The following is a 14,727-nucleotide window of genomic DNA, read 5'->3' as shown; positions in this document are numbered from 1 at the left end:
AATGCTATCCTCAATTCCCCTTCGGGATCAATAAAGTCTTGTCTATCTAACAACTGCACCACCCTGCTGCCCTTTTCGGTGGCTTTCATACAAAAATTAGAAATCCCCTCCGACATGTAGACATATATAAACACATTTGCAACGCACAAAATCTGAACGGAAATTGTAACCGTGCACAAGCATTCCTGAACACGGGGCTTATCCATTCTCAAAACGTCCTCTCTTCCGCCATTGAATGATCAGCGGCAGTCATCGCACCCCCCCCCCCCCCCCCCGAGGCCCTGTTGCCATGGCGAGGGCCCGTCCCTCGTCACCATGGCAGCCGGAGGAGTGCAGAACGGAGCATCAGCAATGGCGGACGCGCGCGGTGACCTTGAGGACGGCGGGACGCGGGAGCGCGCCGCCTGGTGGTTCGCCTGCGCCACGTCACGGACAGAGGCGGAAGAAAATAGGTTTCAAGGCAGGAACCATCATCATGACGTCCCAGGTCTTTCTGAGGGTAGAACAGTAGTAAGCAAACAATTCACTGAGATGTTAGAAAGCAGTCATGTTCTATTGACTTAACTTTGAAGGAAACTGGTTTTGAGGCTTCAGAAGTAAGAACAAATACTGCCTGAATAAAAGAGCCATTGTTTACTCTGAAGTCATTCCCAGTGCGTGTTCTAATATTAATGCACTCGATTAAAAAAACGCACACACACAATTGCAGCGACACACAATCTTTGCTCTCTTTGCCAGCTGTAGAAGACTCTTCCAGGGAAGTGTGGCACTGTGTGTACTGGTGTACCAGCATCCTGGCCTGGTCAGCCTGGACTGCATCAGCCCCACCACAGCACTTCCACAAGCTTTCTGAGTCACTGCCTTGTAATGGCTTCATTGTTCCAGCACGCCTACTCTGTAATCCATTAAAAAAAAAAACAGTTTGAAGTTTTGTTTGCCTTGGAAGTTCAATGAAAGATGCCCGTGGCTGTCTTGTGAGGGCAGGGGAGCCGACCCCAGTGCCTGGACTCTGAACTCTGTCTGGGTTCTGGCCAATCAGACCCTGCTCTGCTGGGTACTGGGACCGCTGGTGCAGAACGGCTGCTGTGCGTCACCCACAGCTGGGTCTCCTCCCGGGTGCAGAACACTTTGGGCTGCAAGGCGCAATTAATCGTAAGTTACTATTATTTTTTATTTATTCTCTACAAGGCTGGAAGAAAAATATTACTTTTTTCCTCTCACCCAGTTCCAACCAGGCCAGCCCACTATTTCTTTCTCAAAGGTTTCTGTGAGGTTCTACACTGCCTCCTACTGGTCAGAAGAAGAAGTGCAGCATCAGGGTCTCACTGTTCTGCCTGCGCTAACTTTCAGTGTACTTCTATGTGGGGGGGAAGCTCTTTTTTTTTAATGGAGTGTTCCATTAACTTAGTTCCCGAGGCAATATTTGCAAATAAGTTATGCCTCAGTGGTGGTTTTCTCACATTAGCCACCTCATTTGGAAAAAAAAAATAGTCATCTTTAATTCAGGCGTGGGGCCGGAAGACAAATACACGACGAGAGGTGATCTATAAATCCATAGGAGAGCAAGCTATGCCTGCGGCCCGACTCAAGTTTGTAAATAATTAATGTTATTGACTCCGGAAAACCCACACATTGCATAAAGGTTGATACTTCAACCGATCAATACCCCCCCCCCCCTTCCCAAATCAATTTCCATTCTAGACCAAATCAAAGCAGTGACCTTTGTCAGCAGATGCAGGCTGAACATGGGCAGAAAAGATAAGATCACTCTATTGGCCACATACAGTGTCTTGCATTAGGAGATCGTCTTTTCACAGACCCCAGCTCGCTCTCCATGAGACACACAGACAGGGAGAGAAGCTGGGGGTCAGAGCGCAGGGTCAGCCATTGTACGGCACCCCTGGAGCAGCTGGGGTTAAGGGCCTTGCTCTGGGGCCCAACGGAGTAGGATTCCTCTGCCAGCTGCAGGATTTGAACCAGCAACCTTCCAGCCACAGGCGCAGATCCTGAGCCACAGTGCCACCGCTCCACCCCCCAGATGGCTGGGACCGTGACCAGGCGTGCATGAGACAGTCCCGCATCTAGACGCTAGGAGGCATCCGAAAAGGCTCTGCGGTTAGAAGCAGAAGGGAACCCTGATACCATGATTTGCTCACACAGGCCATTTCAGCTTCATGGTATTTATTTTGGAGGGGGAAGCCTAGACTACCTATAGCGCATACAGACTACATCCAGCGCTCGACTGAGAAAGCTTACAGCAGCAGTACAACCCAGCGGCATCTCTCGGAGAGAGATTTCAAGATCTGGGTCCCAACTCAGCCAATTAACTAATTAAGCTAGTTAGGGGCAAAGAGGAGAGAATGCCGAGCTGCGCTGGTTTGCTGGCGAGAAGCACAAATCGTCAGCGATACATCTACACTTCCATCCATAGGGTTGCGGAGCAGGCAGAGTGCAAGGCTGGATACACCCTGGATGGGACGCCAGTCCATCGCAGGGCAGGATACACCCTGGACGGGACGCCAGTCCATCGCAGTGATCTAAGCCTATAGGCCTCTAATAACTGACAGCCATGAGCCTAAGATCCAGGACAACATACAGTACTGCACTCATTTCTCCAGCCTTACCCAGAATGCACCAGCTGCAACAACTATGCTCCGTGGTGCCAACGCCTGCAGTAATTCTTTCAGCGGGAACTGTTTCAGAACCATCAGTCGGTTGCCTGCTGTCTGCACAGTTCTCATACCTGGGGCAGGAGGAGGGATTGAGACAGGAGGTCCGGGGGTCCGTGCGTGCCGTTCTCTCACTCGTGCTTCTGGACTTTCCCTTCTCTGTCTCTGTGTGGGAGCATGTGACTCCCCGCCCCTGCCCAGATGCCAGTCTGTCAGAGGGCAGGGCTGCCCCCCCGGACAATTAACATCATGCATTGCCTAACGATGCACACAAAGGCTCATCCTACTCCACTGCGTATAGTATTCGTACGCTGAAGGACATGAAAAACACCACACACGCATCGAAGCCACTGACCTTTCTTGTGTGTTTAATGCCTCTCAGTATATACTCATGTAGAGTGAAATAGGTTCATGCACATATTAAACCACTTTAATTTTAAACAACCTGACTAAAAAAAAGAAACAGTTAAAATCATTTAAAATGAACTTTTGCAACAGCAGCAGAAATAGTCTCTTGCTCGAATTATTCTGGGTTTGGGGACGCCTAGAGAAAACGGAATGGCCCTGTCATGGCTGGGGCTCACAGATAACTAGCAATTTAAAAAAAAAAAGCCTGTAAAGTCAAATGCCTTTGGACCAACACGGCCTATAAAAAAAGCTTTGTTTTGTACTTATTTGTACCCTGGGAGGCTTGTGTCACGTGGCAAACCTAAAAACATGGAAAAATGCATGTTTTTTTGCAAAATGGACTTACGGGATCTCTGCAGCATGTGCATAGACAAACAGCTATTGCCCTCAGTTCCTGTTTGCTTTCCATAAACTCATACACACAGCATGCTGTGTGTAAACTATTAGCTAACCAGCCAGAGGGGGAATCAATATCCGATTCCCGGTCTTCACAAACTTATCCACAAGGCCAAAGGCTATCTCATCTGAGCAGGCAGAGCGATTTTCCCCTAAAGTCTCTCACACACACACACTCAAAGCGCTAGGCTGGATGTCCAGGCTGTTGTTGTTTCGAAGCTCAGCCATGACATGGGAATTCTGTCTCTGCTTCTGTTTTCTGCTGGCGGGAGTCAGCTGTGACGAAATTCAAGGAATACACTGGTCCTACAAAGGTAAAAAAAGATTTTCTTCAGTTTTTTTACTAGTGTTTAAAACACAGTAAAGGATGGATAACTTTCAGACTCTGCACCCGTACACTGAAGTTTCTTTGCATGAGTTTGGACCTCTCCGTAAGATTCTTACATCACACAGTGTCTAGGCACTGCTCAATGCACAGGGAAGCAATACAGCACAGCAATCCAAAGCAAACCGACAACAGAGGTGAACTTTATAACACCATTTACAGCTAGCGCACGTTTCACCTCGAGATTAACGCGATTGTAAGAAAAGTAAGCTCCTTTTCTTTTTTTAGTAGTTTCCTTCGGCTGATGCATGTATTGAACAACATAAAAATGTTGTTTTAAGTAAAACAACTCTTCACACATTTTGAATTCTGTCTCACTCTTGATTAATAGCATAGGAATAAATGACAGGATGAGTAATAAGATGCATAAAGGAGGCTCTTATTTAATTGTTCTTATTTGCACTTGCGTGCCATGTGTGTGTCAAATACGTTTGCAAAAAAAAAGTGGAATTTTCCTGCATCTCAGACTTGTTTATGAAAATGCGTCAACTAAATCAATTCTAAATTCGTGCAAATTAACTCACTAATAGCGGGGAAAATCCCCCAGTTCCCGCGGTGTTCTGTTCTCCCACAGGTCTATCTCAGAGCCGCCAAGTTCACGGGTCAGAACTTAAATTCTACATATTGATATAGTGATATAATCGATGTTAAGACTGAGCCCCGCGACTGGGGCGAGTCATCTTCTATGGAATCGTATTTAAAAAAAACCCCGACCTCGGTGCGGTGCCAGGCCTTTCTCACGATACAGGAAATTAACGCAAACTCCTGCCAGGCTGGCGTGACCTCGAAGCAGCTCCGTGTCCTCTCTTTCCAAGAGTCCCATGTGTCTTTTTTCCCTGTCCGCAAGAGGGCAGCCTGGACGAGGCGCACTGGGCGGAGAAGTACCCGGCCTGCGGCGGCCTGAAACAGTCGCCCATCGACATCCAGAGGAAGAGAGTCCGATACAACCCCAAGATGCTGCAGCTGGAGCTGACGGGCTACGACAGCCCGCGGAAGGGAAACTTCCTCATGACCAACAACGGCCACTCAGGTGCAGTAACGCCAAGGGCGAGCAGGCGACCCCACGCGTGACAAAAAAAACCCCAACAACAAATCTCCCGTTTATTCTGGGACCACGGTGTAGCCCGTGAGCTCATGCTCGTGATTTGCACTGCTGGGTCCAGTGGACCGGTTCTGCAGTCCCATACCTGCTCACTCGCGCTGGCCAGTGGTTAGCGTGGTCTCAGAGTAAAGGCGTTTTGTTCTTGTTTTTTTTAAGAAGTGACTGTTTACATGAGCTTTAAACACGCGCGCTGGAAACAAGTTCCTCTGTCTGCTTGTAGTGTTGGTGTGGCGCCGCCTGGTGGGAAAACACATCCAAAGATGCAGCAGGAAACGCAGAAGGATGTTGTTGGTGTGGAGCTTGTTATAGCCCTTGATGTGTTTATTTGACGTGTATAATTTGTACCATGGTGGTGCACTGATTAGCGCAAGGGCCCTGGGTTCAGTTCTGGACTTGGGGTGCTATCTGTATGGAGTTTGCATGTTCTCCCTGTGTTTAAGCGGGTTTCCTCTGGATGCTCTGGTGGTACCCGGTATGAGTGTGTGTCTGCTCTGCAATGAACTGGTGTCCCATCCAGGGTGTATCCTGCCTTGCGCCTATTACCTACTGGGATAGACTCCAGCTCCCAGCTGGAATAGAGTATATGTATGTATCTGGAAACAAAAATCAAAATTTTGCTGCACAGGGGCCCTGGGTTCAATCTGCTGTCTGTGTGGAGTTTGCATGTTCTCCTCGTGTTCGTGTGCATTTCCTCCAGGTGCTCCGGTCTTCTCCCACAGTCCAAAGACATTTTGGTAGGTCAGTTGGCTCCTGAGAAAGTTGACCATGATGTGATTTTGTGTGTTTGTGTCCGTGTGTGTGCGATGGACTGGTGTCCTGTCCAGGGTGTACCCTGCTCTGCGCACGTTGCTTGCTGGGGTAGACTTCGGCTCCCCCCGTGTGACCCCGGCTTTTCCTCTGCGCTGCCTGCTGGAGCCCCGCAGGCCTCCCTCTCTCTAGCGGGCCGTTGTTGAGGAAGGTGCAATGTTATAGAAGTTCAAGGGCCTCCAGCTGGGGTCCAGAGCTTCGGTTCAAAAGAACAGCACAGTAGCCTATGCTCCAGAACCGCCGGGAAAGGCTTTGTTGTGTCGAGCTGCTGGTGTAAAAAAACACCCAGGTTAAAGTCAGCTGTCCGTAACAGCCTTCAAGGCCTTGCTCACTGAAACCCGTGCTGTTGCCGTGGTCTCGTGACTCTGCTGAAGTCCTCCAAGCTGGCAAAGAGTATTTAAAAAGCCTTGGGCTGCCCGTTTGCCCTCCTGGTCCGCAGTGTTGTGGAACCTGCTGACCTGTAACATCGCACCTCTCCTGTCCCCGGTCCAACACACACACACACACACACACACACGGATCACTCCAATGCTTGCCAGAGCCGTCGCTGGTGACCCTGGGCTTCTTTCCACACGCCCCTGTGTCGAATCAACAGCAGAAGGGCCGCCGATCTCTCTCCGGAACGCACTTCCGTTCAACTTTGACATAACAAGCGACCCCAGGAGAAAAACTGACTAATCCGATTTGAAATGCTAACCTGGAGCAGGACAGGGAAAGATTCTTGAAAGCGCTGGGACATTTCCGCAGGATCGTGCTGTTTTGGTTCGGCAGGACTAAAGCCCTAATCCTTGTGTCAGGATCAGTCATTTGGCAACCAGGTATGACTGGCGCAATATTATGGGAGGAAACGGATAGCAGGGCTCAGGGCTTCTGTTCCTAAGTTACATTTTCCTCCTGGATAAAAATCCCAAAACATTCAGTCACAAAAGGAGGAAGAAGGAGATGGGGGAGTACATTACTAATCGTTCTGGGATACTGTCTCCAATGTTATTGATATCCATCAAACACCTCTTCGTTCGTGTGCGTTGAACTCGTTAGCGTATTGCCCTCCTGATTGAGCCCCAGCCCAGGCTGCTCCTGCTCCTGCTTCCCAGAAGCCTTTGCGCAGGCGACAGCAGGAGCTGAGGCCGGTTCTCCTCTCTGCTCCCACAGTCCAGATCGACCTGCCGCCCAGCATGGTGATCACCCAGGGCCTGCCCAGCCGCTACACCGCGGTCCAGATGCACCTGCACTGGGGGGGTATGGACCTGGAGGCCAGCGGGTCGGAGCACACCATAGACGGCATCCGGTTCATGGCAGAGGTACGGCGCGATCGGACGAACACGCAGCCAGCGCAGCGCGGCGCGGCAGCCTGGAGCTCAGGCCTCCCCTGTACCAGCCCCCTTCGTGCTTTTGCCTTGATCCCGCCCCGCGGCCCCCGGACTTATTCCTGCTCTGCATCTGTGGAAAGCCAGGTGTCAAAATGCTCATTAACACGGAAATACTAAAGGTGAATAAGGCAATCCCAGCTGCCCTCTCTGCCATGATACCTACAATGGCATGGTGGTGATGCCCCTTACAACAACCTGTTGCCTAGTGTTGATAGGAGGAATTATGGTGGATTCTAGATGCAATTGCTGTTTTTAACTTGGGGTGCAAACCAGTCGACCGTACAAACAGACTCGGTAATTCTGAGTTCTCACCAGCGTTGCCCGGCATGGTCTGGCTCCTCATGGAGATACTCCTTCCTGGCTAGCCAAGGGGGGAAATTGCGCTCCCTGCACGGCACGGGGAACTCTTGGAACGGTGTTTCAGTTTTCCTCTCATGTGCAGTCGGGCTTGTTTGTCTGCTCAGTGACTACGGTGCCACAGAGGACGTTGCTCTCTGCTGCTGGAGAGCAGAACAGCCCTGACCTACAGGGCTTGTGCCGAAGGTAGCATCTGGATTGTTTCCACACACATTAAGGCTAACGAAGTACAAAAGCAATGCTTAATGACCTCCCAGAACCAAAATATATTATTTTTTATAAATGATTAGACTCATTCATCTTTACAATTTCCCCCTAATTTAACTGTTATGTTAGTGCATCGATACAGGATAGTTTGCACTGTGCCATCATTGCCGGTAGATGGTTCTGGACTCTTCCTGTCTCCGGAGAATTTAATGAAACAGGTAGGAATTTAAACAGACAATATTTCAGTTCTTCAGCATTGGAAATAGGCATGAAATCACCGTCTTTCCTAAAGGTGTCTCGGATTGCAGAGCAGGAGAGCCACACAGAAGTGTCACACCCTGAATGAGTGATGCACAATTGGAAAGAGCCTTTTTATTTTTAAAATTTTGTTTTTGCTTTTGTTGCAGTTGCATGTTGTCCACTACAACTCCGACAAATATAAGAGCTTTGCCGAAGCTGTAGACAAACCTGACGGATTAGCTGTGCTTGCATTTTTCTATGAGGTAAACTCACCTTAAGTCTCCTGCTTTCACTCTCTATATAGATTATATGCTCAAAGTGCTAAAACTACAATAGTCAGCCCTTATTCCCTCATGACCTGCTTGTGTGCATTGAAAAGGACTATGCACTCAGTTATCCACAGGCCCCTCGAGTTAAAGGAGAGATGAAGATAATTCATCACACTCTACACATACACACACACAGAAACAGCAGTATGCAGCATTGCTCTACATATAGTACTTCATGGCCCAGCAAACAATTAAAGTAAAAGCAGGGAACACACAAGCTGAAGACAAAATTCAATGACTGAAGCAACGTGCTTGTCTGCTGATTTCAAAATACAACAATTACAAGCATGTCTGCCAAAGGGGTACATTCTTCCAGATGGAAATTTCAGAACACAGAGAGGCTGTGAGAGGGGGGAAGAGTCTGCGGGCTGTGAGCTGGAGAGTTTTGACGTTAATAATGCAACAAGGGAGAATCTGATCACTGACCTGGCTGTGATTGGGTCAGCTGTGGTGCGTGGCCTTCAGAGTAACCCAGCACACGGAAGTGTTTGGTGACACACAAAGAAGTTTAGATTCAGTGACGCTAACGTTAACAGGCAGCAGCAAAGCTCCCAGACAACCACTGATCAACTAATCCGGGCCTGTGTTCCGTTTGACAGCTGCTTCCCTCCAGGATGTGCTCAGGGTGTTAATAGCAGCTGGTGTAATACAGTTAGAGAGAGGTCAGAGAATGCATCAGCTCTGTAACGCACAGCATCATTTCTTAGATATTGCAGCTCAGGGTGACAGCTGTAGCCTGAGTGCTTCTGAGTACCACAGTATTAAACAGGCTTCAGTGACAGGCAGAAGGCAGACTAATTAAATGCATAGCCATACTGTGATGGACTATTTGTTTCATTTTTTTATTTTGGAAATGTATTATTAATGCACAGCATGAGCAAGGCAGGAGATTTCAGACTAGTGAAGTCCAGCTCCTGCTGCAACACTGCACGCATCTACTGCCACGTACCTGGTGTTAAATATTGATCAGGATTATTCCATTGTATAAAAATTGAACACAATCTTCCTTCCCCTCCAGGACGGGCATTTTGAAAACACTTACTACAGTGATTTCATCTCGAACCTGAAATATGTCAAGTATGCAGGTGAGGCCATGTCCTTCAATAAGTGTTTGTTTGCGGTTTACCTCTCTGTGTGGGTCAGCTAGCCTTGTTTTCCCTTGTCCTGTGCTTTGCCCCCTCGCAGGCCAGTCCATGAACATCTCGTCGGTCAACGTGCGCGCCATGCTCCCGGAAAACCTCTCCCATTTCTTCCGCTACCAGGGCTCTCTCACCACTCCACCGTGCTACGAGAGCATCCTGTGGACGGTGTTCGACACCCCCATCACCCTCTCCCACAGCCAGGTACAGACCGCAGTCTGCCCCTCTCCAGCCTGCCCCCCTGCACGTGTCCCGGCACCAAAAGCAATGGCCAGTGTTTCATGCCCGAGAGCAGCTGTGTGTGAGCTGCGTTTGGGGCATTAATGCTTTATTTGAGTTCAGCGCTCATGTAGGCATTAAATGTGAAGTCCAGTTTGACGGCGTCATTGCGACTTGACACACATGAGAAGGATGAGCAGGGGGGAGGCCTTTGCCCCATCGAGCTGTCTGGTCCCAGGATTTCATCCGGCCATTTCTGGAAGAATCCCACAGTAACAACTTCACCAATGTGGGCGAGGTGGTCTGTTCCAGACCCTCGCAACCCAGCCCCCACAGTCCAGGCTCCTTTACAAGAGGAACATAGACGGAGGTGAACTAGAGGAGCTGTCGGTATGTGCACGTGCACATCAATCCATTAGCTTCATTCTCTGCATTGTTCCCCCCTGCTCCCTGTAAGTATTAAATATAAGAATTGGCTTCATTACTCTGCTCTCCTCCCCACTGAGAACTGGTGTGTGGGGAGTCTACTGGTGCACTATGGCTGCCGTCACATCATCCAGGTGGGGCTGCACACTGGTGGTGGTGGAGGGGAGTCCCCATTACCTGTAAAGCGCTTTGAGTGGAGTGTCCAGAAAAGCGCTATATAAGTGTAAGCAATTATAATTATAATTATTATTGGCCTCTGGCATCACAGCAATCTGGTCTCCTTCACTTTCTTGTGTTTGAAAGATCAGAAAGATGGAAAGCACCCTGATGGACTATCACAACCAGACGCTGTGGAACGATTACAGGGTGGCCCAGCCCCTGAATGACAGGGTGGTGGAGTCCTCCTTCCTGCCACGGCTGGGCAAAGGCAGTGAGTATGTGGGCACAGAGGCACCTCGGGCTCCAGTCATGTGACCCGGCCTGGTCGATAGCTAATTTCCCAGCATGCACCGGGAATTCCAGCAGGGCTGGAAAAGGGATAGTGCCTTCCAGGGTCTGATAGGTGTGAACAAATGCATTTAAAAATAACTTTAAAACACTTGAAATAAACTGTATGATCATGAAGGGAGGCACGTATTGTAAGGAAAGTGCAAGGACACACAAGAAAAGCCGGCTAACTTTGAGGTTCAGAAGGGAAATCGATCTTATTGTGCGATGAGGGAGAACTCGAAAGGCACTACCTGTGTTTGACTTTGTGCTGCTGTCTCAATGCGCTGCACTATCTGGCGCCACCTAGTGTTTCCGCCATTGCAAACGACACAGAAGACCGACCACTGTCGGAAACAGGTTTGAGATTTTTGTTTTAAAAACACGATAGTTGTGTTTTGAAATAAAAAAAAACACTTGACTTTCCCAAAACACTGAACATTGAAAAGATAAAAAAGCTGTCACAAAAAGGTCATCTTGTATTCATATGTTATGAATATTTTAGGACTCATAAGGAACACAAAGGGGATGTTTTTAAATAAACAATCCCCTAAACGTTTTTGCCATATTGAATATGTTACTTAAAATAAAGTGTATTTCCAATTACCACTGCTTTGATTTTCTTTTAAAAGCAGCATTCTGCCGCCAAGAGGAGATTGAGTCCAAGCTACTGAAGATTGAGGGGATGATCAACTCCTTGGGGAAGCAGATCCAGACAGGTGAAGACACGTCTGCTGCTTTTATGTGTCCAGTCTTGAGCAGGTTTATGCCATGTGCTCAGGAAGTGCCAGTCACACGGAGAAGGTGCGGTTAGAAGCATCAGAAAGGTTAGAAATGGGAAGCGATCTGTTGGTTGACAGCAGCTTGTCGATCCTTGAGATCTCACCCAGATGTTTCTCGAAGTATCCCCCGGGAACTGTCTGCAACAGCGCAGCCAGGAGGCTTGATCCAGGCACCCTCAACTTCCTGTGTAAAGAAGTGTCTCCTGTTCCCGGGTTAAAGTGCACATCCCTTCACGATACAAACTTCTGGAGAAAAAGAGGTCATATAAGCTCACGAGGAAACTGGGACACAAGTCGTGATTCTGCTGTGTTTTTGTGGTTCAGCAGAGATGCTGCTGTAACACCTGCGACTTAATAACACCACAGGGATGCACGACAGGGTTAGGGATGGTTTCAGTGTAACTGAGAGATGAGTTCTGAGGACCAGGAGTCTTTCTTTTAAGAACTGATAAGACAGATGTTTTAAGATCGCACTGGCTCGCCCAAGGCCACCAACTTGACAACACAGACACACCAAAACACAGAAGGGCCCCCCAGCAGGCAGGGATTCTCCAGAAGTAAGCGTGTTTGTGTGTGGTGATACCCAGCCCCACCAGGGATAGAAACACGCCTGGATTCTATTGCAGTCACCCGTTACAATCATTCCTGTACCCAGCTGGTCAAACCCAGCTTATTCGCGCACATGTGGCAGAGCAGCTGCTAATTAAACATAGGGACCTCGTACACCAGTCATATAAAAACCCGGATCTCTTAGGAGTCATTGAGCACTGCCAGAAAAGTGCTGCCATTAAATTATATAAGAAATATAAAAAGAGCTGTATCTTCTACTGGGAGTGATCTTGGTGCTCCCTGATGGCAGCCAGCAAAGCGACTGTCTGTGACTGTCTTCCTGTGCACAGTCGTGTCGCACGAAGCTCCAGGCTGCCCCAGCATGCTCACTCGCACCCTCTCTCCCTCTCCTGTCTCCCAGGCTCCCTCCAAGGACTCCAGCAGCATGACTGTGGTGAGCCCCTCTCTTTCTCTTCGCCGAAGAGCATGTTCCCTCCCGAAACTGCCCTTCACGTGCGCTCGCGAAGCCAAGACATCTCCGATGGCCGGCAAAGTCCACAGGCCAGACTCGAGTCAGACTTGAAGTAGACTGTGTAGGAGATCACATGACTAATCATAACCCAGCCCAGCTGGGGAGTCAGCCACAGTAGCCATGCAGCCAGAATAAACAGGACTTTATTAAGGTTCCCCTTGCCCACTGTTGTTAGTTCCGAGCTTTTAGGTGGAAGCTCTTGTCTCGTACATCTTGGTGTTAGAGAGGGCTAATGGACTCTGCTGAGTTTCATCCTCTTTTCATCCAGCACAGTGACTGTCCCATTGCAAGCACGGCCCGTCTGGGCTGTACCTTCCCCACTGTTAGTGCCGCAGCGGGCTTGAGCGAGAGGCTGGCCCCCTGCCTGTGACGTTAATTCTGTCCCTTGTGCCCAGGCAAGAAATCTCACCCCCCCTTCGTCTTCCACTTCCCCGAGAGGAACACGAAGAGCTACGCCGAAGTGCACCACGAGCACAGCCTGGCGCTGTCCTCCTTCACGGCCTGCATGCACATCAAGCTGAAGGCCAGCGGCGTGCACACGGTGCTCTCTTACTCCAGCGCCGGCCACGACAACGAGCTGCTCATTACCGCCGGCTACGAGGTGGGGCTGTGGGTGGGCAACGAGTTCGTCAACTTCCCCCACAGCTTCCGCTCCCAGAACTGGGGCAGCTACTGCCTGACCTGGGCCTCGCACTCGGGGGGCGCGGAGCTGTGGCTCAACGGCCTGGTGAGCGAGGAGCAGTACCTGAGGAGCGGCTACGTGCTGCGGCCCGGGGGCACCCTGATCCTGGGCAAGGACCAGGACGGCCTGCTGGGCATCTCCGATGCCGACGCCTTCGTGGGCCACATGACCGACGTCCACGTGTGGGACTACGTCCTGAGCTCCTCCGAGATCCAGGAGCAGATGTCGTGCCGGAACGGCACCCAGAAGGGGAACGTCTTCAGCTGGGGGGCGACCCCCGTCAGCCTCCACGGAGGGGTGCGGCTCGAATCGGAGTACAGGTGCCCCTAGCCTCGGGACTGGACATTCCTCGGCACGGCACTGTTTCAGAACCAGGCCCGAGCCCAGGAGCCTCGTCGTCCCCAGAGCACTGTCACCGCCCCCTCTCCCCTTTAGCCCCCCTTGTTACAGAACCAGGGTTCGGGAGCTGTGAAACTTTTACCTGATTGCGTTTTCGTCTCCCGGGGTCACAACACCCTTCAGCTGACTTCCCAGGAGCCCACGGAGCCTTTGGCCATCAGGCATCGGTAGACGGTGGAAGACTCTCGAACCACCCTTCCCCCCCTCTTTTCGAAGCTTTAAAGTTGTCTGCGGTGTGTTTTTCCATCTGCATTTAGAAACCAAGTGAAAAAGAAAAGAGAGCTGCGCTCATCCCCAGGTGAAACTGAAGAGGAGCCGCGAGGCTTGTCCAGCACCTGAGCTCGCAGCACCCGTCACAGGGAAGGCGTAGAGTAAGACTGCACAGCTACAGGGGGGCCACAGGCGTTTCGCTTGCACTTTGCAGAGAGATTCACATACCATATTCACTAGTGTCGCCCGGCACGGTTTCCAACAGGTAGATTACATGAGCTACAGTAGGCAAACAGAGGAGGAAAGCAGACTTCCTTTAGGTGTGTCATTTCCTCGCTAACAGAGGCTAGCTGTCCGCACATGGCCCGGCTCTCCAACGTGAACGTGCTGCATGGCACCCAGGGATGTGAGTAATCATTACGGTGTTAAATACACTTTGATTTTATCTGCATACTTCTCTAAATCATATCTCTGTATCAACAATAATAAATACAGCTTGAGCTAAACGTTTTTTTTTTATGACGGCTCTGCTTCTTATGACTGTCAATCTTTTAAAATCCGAAAAAGGTGTTGGTATTCAGGTGACGTGCTTTCTATTAAGTGTGTCAGCAAACACATGCCAGTAATTACATGGTGAGGTGAAGAGTTGAGTTCACAGTATTGACTCAGCTGAGCTGGGAATTGAATTTGATATCAATGAACAGCTACTAGGTTTTGCTTAATTACTTTTGGCTATTTTGTACACATTGGATACGAATCAATCTGCTCTGATTATTTCTGCATGTTCAGCTTTGGAAAACCAGCAATTCATTTTGACGTGTGCATGCACACCACGTAGAGGCACACACAAACATACACACACCGTGCACAGGCACGCACAAACATACACACACCATGCACAGGCACGCACAAACATAGAGACACACAACACACACAGGCACACACAAACATACAGACCCACAACACACACAGGCACAAACAAACATACAGACACATACCACACACAGGCACACACAAACATACATACACACAC

General features: G+C 49.7%; 1 protein-coding gene across 4 annotated transcripts; it reads left to right on the top strand.

Annotated features, from left to right (window-relative positions):
- Positions 1-3,584: 3,584 nt before the first annotated feature.
- Positions 3,585-14,200, top strand: ca6 (carbonic anhydrase 6). 4 transcript variants are annotated; one of them, XM_088938220.1, is made up of 10 exons: positions 3,585-3,787; positions 4,706-4,888; positions 6,920-7,068; positions 8,109-8,204; positions 9,289-9,355; positions 9,456-9,613; positions 10,358-10,484; positions 11,176-11,259; positions 12,293-12,325; positions 12,799-14,200. In XM_088938220.1, exons 1-10 carry the CDS (start codon positions 3,667-3,669, stop codon positions 13,413-13,415), a joined length of 1,635 nt encoding a protein of 544 aa, XP_088794346.1. In that variant the 5' UTR covers positions 3,585-3,666; the 3' UTR covers positions 13,416-14,200. The 4 variants fall into 4 exon arrangements, with proteins under 4 accessions (XP_088794346.1, XP_088794344.1, XP_088794345.1 ...); XM_088938218.1 differs by having other exon boundaries at positions 11,176-11,265; XM_088938219.1 differs by having other exon boundaries at positions 11,173-11,259.
- Positions 14,201-14,727: the final 527 nt, after the last annotated feature.

Source organism: Atractosteus spatula, chromosome 20, assembly GCF_055471065.1.
Source record: "Atractosteus spatula isolate fAtrSpa1 chromosome 20, fAtrSpa1.hap1, whole genome shotgun sequence".
Classification (NCBI taxonomy): domain Eukaryota; kingdom Metazoa; phylum Chordata; class Actinopteri; order Semionotiformes; family Lepisosteidae; genus Atractosteus; species Atractosteus spatula.
This window is presented reverse-complemented; position numbering and strand designations above follow the sequence as displayed.

Excerpts from the sequence above, each read along its gene's own strand:
- ca6 (XM_088938217.1), top strand. The coding sequence starts at position 3,667 with ATGTCCAGGCTGTTGTTGTTTCGAAGCTCAGCCATGACATGGGAATTC. Across the intron at positions 9,614-10,357 it reads TCACCCTCTCCCACAGCCAG|ATCAGAAAGATGGAAAGCAC; the intron begins GTACAGACCGCA and ends TGTGTTTGAAAG. Across the intron at positions 11,266-12,292 it reads GCAGATCCAGACAGGTGAAG|GCTCCCTCCAAGGACTCCAG; the intron begins ACACGTCTGCTG and ends CCTGTCTCCCAG.